At 37.0% G+C, this 9,846-nt stretch overlaps 1 protein-coding gene across 1 annotated transcript in view; it reads left to right on the forward strand.

The window, feature by feature from the left end:
• LOC138306868 (mitogen-activated protein kinase kinase kinase 7-like) overlaps window positions 1-8,402 on the forward strand; it is a 51,000-nt gene extending 42,598 nt beyond the window's left edge. Inside the window, 1 exon segment of the mRNA XM_069247379.1 lies at window positions 1,574-8,402. Within this exon segment, the coding sequence (XP_069103480.1) occupies window positions 1,574-1,580 (7 nt within the window). The 3' untranslated portion in view covers window positions 1,581-8,402.
• Window positions 8,403-9,846: the final 1,444 nt, after the last annotated feature.

Raw genomic sequence — 9,846 nt, forward strand, 5'->3', positions numbered from 1 at the left:
TCACACATAAATACATATAGTATCATCAGTTACAACAAAAAAAGTAAGTCACCCTGTCACACATAAATACATATAGTATCATCAGTTACAACAGAAAAAGTAAGTCACCTTGTCACACATAAATACATATAGTATCATCAGTTACAACAGAAAAAGTAATCACCCTGTCACACATAAATACATATAGTATCATCAGTTACAACAGAAAAAGTAAGTCACCTTGTCACACATAAATACATATAGTATCATCAGTTACAACAGAAAAAGTAAGTCACCCTGTCACACATAAATACATATAGTATCATCAGTTACAACAGAAAAAGTAAGTCACCCTGTCACACATAAATACATATAGTATCATCAGTTACAACAGAAAAAGTAAGTCACTCTGTCACACATAAATACATATAGTATCAACAGTTACAACAGAAAAAGTAAGTCACCCTGTCACACATAAATACTTATAGTATCATCAGTTACAACAGAAAAAGTAAGTCACCCTGTCATACATAAATACATATAGTATCATCAGTTACAACAGAAAAAGTAAGTCACTCTGTCACACATAAATACATATAGTATCATCAGTTACAACAGAAAAAGTAAGTCACTCTGTCACACATAAATACATATAGTATCATCAGTTACAACAGAAAAAGTAAGTCACCCTGTCACACATAAATACATATAGTATCATCAGTTACTACAGAAAAAGTAAGTCACCCTGTCACACATAAATACATATAGTATTAGTATCATCAGTTACAACAGAAAAAGTAAGTCACCCTGTCACACATAAATACATATAGTATCATCAGTTACAACAGAAAAAGTAAGTCACTCTGTCACACATAAATACATATAGTATCATCAGTTACAACAGAAAAAGTAAGTCACCCTGTCATACATAAATACATATAGTATCATCAGTTACAACAGAAAAAGTAAGTCACCCTGTCACACATAAATACATATAGTATCGACAGTTACTACAGAAAAAGTAAGTCACTCTGTCACACATAAATACATATAGTATCATCAGTTACAACAGAAAAAGTAAGTCACCCTGTCACACATCAATACATATAGTATCATCAGTTACAACAGAAAAAGTAAGTCACCCTGTCACACATAAATACATATAGTATCATCAGTTACTACAGAAAAAGTAAGTCACCCTGTCACACATAAATACATATAGTATCAACAGTTACAACAGAAAAAGTAAGTCACCCTGTCACACATAAATACATATAGTATCATCAGTTACAACAGAAAAAGTAAGTCACCCTGTCATACATAAATACATATAGTATCAACAGATAAAACAGAAAAAGTAAGTCACCCTGTCACACATAAATACATATAGTATCATCAGTTACAACAGAAAAAGTAAGTCACCCTGTCACACATAAATACATATAGTATCATCAGTTACAACAGAAAAAGTAAGTCACCCTGTCACACATAATGTGTTTGACTTTCAGGAGATGAGACTGGGAATGAAATGTTGATGTGTTTGACTTTCAGGAGATGAGACTGGGAATGAAATGTTGATATGTTTGACTTTCAGGAGATGAGACTCACAGGAGTGTAGATAATCCTGTATGAGATTACTGGTGTAATGTGCCATGTTGTTCATGTCCATAACAAGAGAGGGTCCTTTGTCAGTCCAACTCTGGTCAATACTCAAGGAATCACTGGCTGGCCTGCTGTAATGAAGCACTAGTGTTTGATAGAATGAATCTTGAACATTCAAACTGACAAGAAACTTGTTTTTCTCATAGAATGCTGAAAAGATTTCTTCAGTTCGCTGGAGTAGCCAAGTAATCATTTGGACATGTTTTTCTGTGTTTGTATCAGAAAATGAGCAGTAGGATCTATCTTATGGTTAATATATGTATGTAATATTTTTAGCTCACCTGGCCCGAAGGGCCGGTGAGCTTATGTCATGGCGCGGCGTCCGTCGTCCGTCCGTCCGTCCGTCCGTCCGTCCGTCGTCCGTCCGTCCGTCGTCCGTCCGTCAACATTTCCTTTAAATCGCTACTAGTCATAGAGTTCTGGATGGATTGTAACCAAATTTGGCCAGAAACATCCTTGGGGGAAGGGGAACAGAACTTGTATAAATTTTGGCTCTGACCCCCAGGGGGCAGGAGGGGCGGGGCCCAATAGGGGTAATAGAGGTAAATCCTATAAATCGCTACTTGTCCTAGAGTTCTGCATGGATTGTAACCAAATTTGGCCAGAAACATCCTTGGGGGAAGGGGAACAGAACTTGTATAAATTTTGGCTCTGACCCCCTGGGGGCAGGAGGAGCGGGGCCCAATAGGGGTAATAGAGGTAAATCCTATAAATCGCTACTTGTCCTAGAATTCTGCATGGATTGTAACCAAATTTGGCCAGAAACATCCTTGGGGGAAGGGGAACAGAACTTGTATAAATTTTGGCTCTGACCCCCAGGGGGCAGGAGGGGCGGGGCCCAATAGGGGTAATAGAGGTAAATCCTATAAATCGTTACTTGTCCTAGAGTTCTGCATGGACTGTAACCAAATTTGGCCAGAAACATCCTTGGGGGAAGGGGAACAGAACTTGTATAAATTTTGGCTCTGACCCCTCGGGGGCAGGAGGGGCGGGGCCCAATAGGGGTAATAGAGGTAAATCCTATAAATCGCTACTTGTCCTAGAGTTCTGCAAGGATTGTAACCAAATTTGGCCAGAAACATCCTTGGGGGAAGGGGAACAGAACTTGTATAAATTTTGGCTCTGATCCCCCATGGGCAGGAGGGATGGGGCCCAATTGGGGAAATAGAGGTAAATCCTATAAATTGCTACTTGTCCTAGAGTTCTGCATGGATTGTAACCAAATTTGGCCAGAAACATCCTTGGGGGAAGGGGAACAGAACTTGTATAAATTTTGGCATTGACCCCCCCGGGGGCAGGAAGGGCGGGGCCCAATAGGGGAAATAGAGGTAAATCCTAAAAAATTCTACTTGTCTTAGAGTTCTGCATGGATTGTAACCAAATTTGGCCAGAAATATCCTTGGGGTTAACAGAATTCGTATAAATTTTGGCTTTGACCTCCCTGGAGGAGAAAGAGTGGGGCCCAATAGGGGAATTAGAGGTAAATATCCAAATTTCTTCAGAAAAGAAACAATGAACTTATATTCAGAACATTACTTGGCATTACAAACCAGGTGAGCGATACAGGCCCTCTGGGCCTCTTGTTAGTATTCAGTATTTACTTCAACAATATCTAAGTTTGGTAGAATGAGAGTGTGTGTGGAAGCTATTGTCATGTGAATTTGTTAAATTGTCATTAAATAGCATACAAGATTGTCAAACTTGTTCCTTTGTTGCATCCATTTTATTAGCTCACCTGGTCCGAAGGACCGAGGTGAGCTTATGGGATACCGCGGCGTCCGGCGTCCGGCGTCCGGCGTCCGTCAACAATCGACTTCTTCTCCATAACCGCTGGTCGGATTTTAACAAAATTTAACTGGTAGCATCCTTATGGGCTACTAACTGAAAATTGTACAAATGATGGGGCTGATCCCCCGGGGGCCTGAGGGGCGGGGCCAAAAGGGGTCAATTTGGCTATTTCCATATAAACGACTTCTTCTCTGAAACCAAGCATGGGATAGCACCCATAATGCAATGGTAGCATCCTTATAGGGTGGGGATTCAAAATTGTACAAATGATGGGGCTGACCCCCTTGGGGCCTGAGGGGCGGGGTCAAAAGGGGTCAATTTGGCTATTTCCATATAAACGACTTCTTCTCTGAAACTAAGCATGGAATAGCACTCATAATGCAATGGTAGTATCGTTATAGGGTGGGGATTCAAAATTGTACAAATGATGGGGCTGACCCCAGGGGGGCCTGAGGGGCGAAGTCAAAAGGGGTCAATTTGGCTATTTCCATATAAACGACTTCTTCTCTGAAACCAAGCATAGGATAGCACCCATAATGCAATGGTAGCATCCTTATAGGGTGGGGAGTCAAAATTGTACAAATGATGGGGCTGACCTCCCGGGGGCCTGAGGGGCGGGGTCAAAAGGGGCCAATTTGGCTATTTCCATATAAACGACTTCTTCTCTGAAACTAAGCATGGTATAGCACCCATAATGCAATGGTACCATCCTTATAGGGTGGGGATTCAAAATTGTGCAAATGATAGGGCTGACCCCCCCCGGGGGCTTGAGGGGCGGGGTCAAAAGGGGTCAATTTGGCTTTTTCCATATAAATGACTTCTTCTCTGCAACTAAGCGTGGTATAGCACCCATAATGCAATGGTAGCATCCTTATAGGGTGGGGATTCCAAATTGTGCAAATGATGGGGCTGACCCCCCGGGGGCCTGAGGGGCGGGGTCAAAAGGGGCCAATTTGGCTATTTCCATATAAACGACTTCTTCTCTGAAACTAAGCATGGTATAGCACCCATAGTACAATGGTAGCATCCTTATAGTGTGGGGATTCAAAATTGTGCAAATGATAGGGCTGACCCCCCCGGGGGCCTGAGGGGCGGGGTCAAAAGGGGTCAATTTGGCTATTTCCATATAAATGACTTCTTCTCTGCAACTATAAGCATGGTATAGCACCCATAATACAATGGTAGCATCCTTATAGTGTGGGGATTCCAAATTGTGCAAATGATAGGGCTGACCCCCGGGGGCCTGAGGGGCGGGGTCAAAAGTGGTCAATTTGCATATAAATGACTTTTTCTCTGCAACTTAACATGGGATTACGCTCATAATGCAATGGTTACATCCTTATAAGGGTTTGGATTCAAAATTTTGCAAATGATGGGGCTGACTCCCCGGGGGCCTGAAGGGTGGGGTCAAAAGGGGTTAATTTAGCTATTTCCATATAAACGACTTCTTCTCTGCAACTAAGAATGGAAGAGCACTTGTAATGCAATGGTAGCATCCTTATAGGGTTGGGATTTGAAATTGTACAAAGGATAGGGCTGACCCCCGGGGCCTTAGACAGCAATCGATGCGAGGTCAAAAAGGTCAATTAGGCTACTACTTTCATATAAATTACTTTGTCTCTGAACCTATGTATTGGATAGCATATTTGTATGGTATCAATAGCATCATTGTATGGTTGTGATTCAAAATTAAACTTTGGGAGTCAATTTTGCTTATTTTTCTAATTGTCAGAGTCTTGTGATAATTACTAACAAAAAACCAGGTGAGCGATACAGGCCCTCTGGGCCTCTTGTTTATAAACTAATTCTGTTTGGATGATATCATCAATATATCAACATATATAGCTGTTACCTATATAGAAAATGCTGGCCATACTTTCTTTTTATTGCTATAAATTATGTAAAAAGTTACAGCTATGATTTAAATTATTGTTAGATGAAGTCATTTGTATATAATGGAAGAAACAGAATGTAAAAAAAATACTGAAAACATGATCAATAGAAATTATTTTGTATCATTCAGATTAGGTTTAATACTATTTACTTTTGGTAAACTTGATTTCTAAATCACATCTCTGTGTACATGGATTCATTGGAAGCTGGCTTTCATCTACATAAAATAAATAATCAATTTAATGAATCACATGTATATAGTTGTATAGAGCTCGCCAACTCGAGTACATCAAATGTGGCTGTACTGCCTTGATTTCTGTGTCAGCAGGATGTTTTAGATATGTGAATGAAATCTTTCATAAACAGAATTAAAGGATTTGTGCAGCCAAATTTTTTTTTTGATAATACGTCAGGATATTGCTTTGGATGAATGAAAAATTAGGTCCCACCCATTGAATCGCCTAGTTTTTAGCGCTATCGGTTGGTTTTGGTCGTGATTTACGGGTAGTGTCGACTACGGTTCAGAGATAATGAGCTAGCCGGTCACGTGGTCTTGTGATGTCACAGTAGTCCGCGGCTACACAAGGTAAGCATAGTACTGTACATCTATACAGCACATATACGTATACGTTAGATCTACAATTTGAGATTTTCGAGTAAATGGTTATTCTAGCTTTATGATGTAGATATTTTCAGTTTCAAAACATTCCATTTACACCATTTCAAACATTCAAACAAGCATATATATAACTTTAGATTAGATATTCAGTCCAATTTGATAGCGATATCAAAATGATGATCGGATCAGTTTGGACTGAGATTTAGATAGCATATTATGTAAATTTCTGTGTAATAAAAAAAAACAGTATAATCTAACAATATCTTTTAACGACTAAAATCCCAAAATTTAGCATGAATATATCTAGAATCCGTGTTTTTATTTCAAACTTCTGCTTTTACGATACAAACACGGCACAGTTTTTGAGTAAAAATAAAATGTGGACGGTTATCAGTTATGTGATATTGGAGTAACAGTACCGATCTTATACCGAAAATTATATGTATATCTATTTTGTTGACTTTGAAACTTTATCCATAACATTTACTAAAAAGCAGAAATACATCGATGATATTTCTGATATATGTTTCTAAATTACAGTATAAGTGTAGATTTAAATTCATTATTTCAAAATTATACTAAATCCTTAAAATAGTATATTTATTGTCGATCCTTTTGTATATCATACCGAGATTTGATAGAATGATATGAACATTTATCGTATAATCCAAAAAGTAACCACATAGTGTTCAAATGAAAAATTAAATATATATATATAATATATATGTATACAGGCATTATAAATAGATATACTATCTTGTACCTTTTTAAAACTACACTTAGTGATATTTAAATAAGTATATTTAGACTGGTAATGTCGTAACCCTTCTTGTATGACTATACATGTAGATTCGAAACGGTGAACATACATGCTTAGAATTTTTACCAATACCTTAGAAATTACGGATGATTGCTATATGCCACGATCCCCTAATTACAGTACTAGACTGGAATAATTTTCAAGGTTAAACCTTTAGTTGAAATAGTTCTTAGAACCATTTTATTTCTGAATAAGTCAATTTCCATTATTGATTTACCTGTGTACGACATATATGTATCTGTAATATATATTCCTAGGTATGATCAGGGATATTTTATTTCAATTTGCTTTTACATCTTCATTTTAAAAATGGAGGTGACAATAAAAAACCTAGAGCATAGATGTACGAGGTTTCCATAATTCAAATCACAATCCAATTAACGGATGTCCTAACCTGGTTGTCAGTAAGAAAATAGCAAATACCCGATACAGTCCTCCGAATAGCAAATTGCCCGAGGCCAGGTAATTACAGGTGAGTTTGATGAATGGCGTTGTGTACAGGTAAACAACATCCTGGTCAAGGTATTACATAACCATCAAACCAAAGGCATGGCTAATTATATATCTATATCGGCGTATCTATTCGTTTATCGATTAAAAATTGAAAGCGACCGACGTTCTGAAAAATATAGTTTGTTTTGCTTTATATCTCAATATTTTGATTTTTTTTATAATATCGAAAATAAATTCTTTCTACCACATGTTGAAACGTTTTATGGTATTGTAATAAATGTATCTCAATTTATTCGGTTAGCAATACACAAGAAAATGTTTGGAATAATCAATCATCGGTGTGTACGTACGTCAGGCATCATATCCTTGATGCTTTAATCAAAGTTTTCTTAAATTGTTACGTAAAATTTCATTTTAGAGTCACAAACTTTGCAATTTACAATGTATCAAAGATACAGACTACAGGAAAATATTATCTAATTAAAGCTTATTCGTTGCTGAACTCCTCGACACAAAATCCGAAACTTTTATTTTTGTGTGGATTTTCTTTCATAATTACACGAAGATACCTGCTATTAGAGCATAAATTAGAGTATTTGAAACATCGAATTTCACTCTTTTAGTTATTTACATTCAAGTTGAAGTTATTGTACGATTAACTTCACTCAAAAGTAATCGTAAAAAATCGTTGATCAGCTTTTCCTGTGACCGTCGATGTAAGTGATAGCACATCAGTTATAGTACAGCTATAAGCCACGGACTATTCTGACGTCACACGGTTTAGAGCTTGAAAAATATGCATAATCGGGTGGTCAGAAAATTTGACCTCGATATCGGCGGGTGACAGGTTGTTCCGGTCGGGCGCGGTACGGAGAGGTTTCTACACGTGCTAATAAAGCCATTTCCAGCAAAAACTGAAATTATCATTTTTGACTGCACAAATCCTTTAGTCATTTGTTCTGGTTTTAACATTTTCTTTTCAACAACTGATTTTCATGAGATATTCCTGTCAGCAAGTGTTGTATGTTGTGAAGGGAAGCTGCAAAGAAAGGATTAATTGTTGATATACATGCATTAGATTTGTCTTTCATATTACTTTACATCACATTTTTATGCTATTAACAAAATGATATATTGTACATAGTAACAAATTTGTATTGAAAATACACAATAAAATGATCAATTTTATTTTGATGATTTATGTCTTCTATAAACCATTACATTTGTACACATTTTCATCATTTAACATATAATTGGGAAATCGTGGGATATCAAGAGTTCCCCATGAATTCTTTTAAATTGAAAGTAAACAATGATATTCTCCAACAATGTATAAATATTTATCAATTTAAGGTTATGTTTTAATACAATAAGTCACAAGCTATCTGAATTTGTGTTGGTGCTTCTTTTCCAGTTATCCCATTTGGAGCTTACAAAACAAAAACTGGGTTACAGTGCTTTGATCCTGGTGGTTCTTCCTCATCCATAGTTGTAAAAATGACCAAAAGCCTGTGACTTCAGTGTGAAATAACTGTAGCGTCTTCTCATCCATATTTGTAACAATCTTGGATATTTCAGAATCACTAACGTCTAGGATGAAGCGGTTTTATTTTAAATGCTACCATTCTTTGTGTCGATTGTACAATGTTTGGAGAGAACAGTTGATTGATGCTGCTAATGGATGACCCAGGAGTTTGCCATAACACATTGATTTAGAATACTGTCACACTACAGCTTCCTTTGATATTAAATACCTGTAAATACTACCTGTATTAGAGGATGATCTTACATATTCTGTAAAGGTCATCTGTTCTGTTAAGGGAATATAACCTACCATTATACTTATCCTAACATAAGTACATAATCAGTCTTATATCATCTGTTAAGGGGACATAACCCACCATTTTACATATTTTATCTGTTAAAGGGACATAGCCACCATTTTAGGTATTTCATCTGTTAAAGGGACATAACGCAACATTTCATGTATCTTGACATGGATACATAGTCAGTCTTATTTCATCTGTAAAGACAAAACCCACCGTTTTACATATTTCATCTGTTAAGGGGACATAACCCACCATTTTACATATTTTATCTGTTAAAGGGACATAGCCACCATTTTAGGTATTTCATCTGTTAATGGGAAATAACCCAACATTTTATGTATTTTGACATGGATACATAGTCAGTCTTATTTCATCTGTAAAGACAAAACCCGCCGTTTTACATATTTCATCTGTTAAGGGGACATAACCCACTATTTTACCTATTTCATCTGTTAAGGGTACATAACCCACCATTTTACATATTTCATCTTTAAGGGGACATAACTCACGATTTTACGTATTACACCTGTTAAGGGGACATAACCCACCATTTTACGAATTTTGAGAACAACAATCTACATTTGAATCATATTATCAGTTCAGGGGGAATAATCATACCCATGGGACAAAACCAATCCTCGGGGACATAACTCGATCTTTCATGGAGAAATGAGCAAGCCTGCCTTCTACAGGTAAAAGAATTTAAATATATATCCTCCGCAACAAAGTTGTATGGGTCAGGTATACTGGATTCAGGATGTCTGTCTCAATATCCTACCGACTAATCGTAAACTACTGGAGGA

The sequence above is a fragment of the Argopecten irradians genome, chromosome 1, assembly GCF_041381155.1.
Source record: "Argopecten irradians isolate NY chromosome 1, Ai_NY, whole genome shotgun sequence".
Lineage (NCBI taxonomy): Eukaryota > Metazoa > Mollusca > Bivalvia > Pectinida > Pectinidae > Argopecten > Argopecten irradians.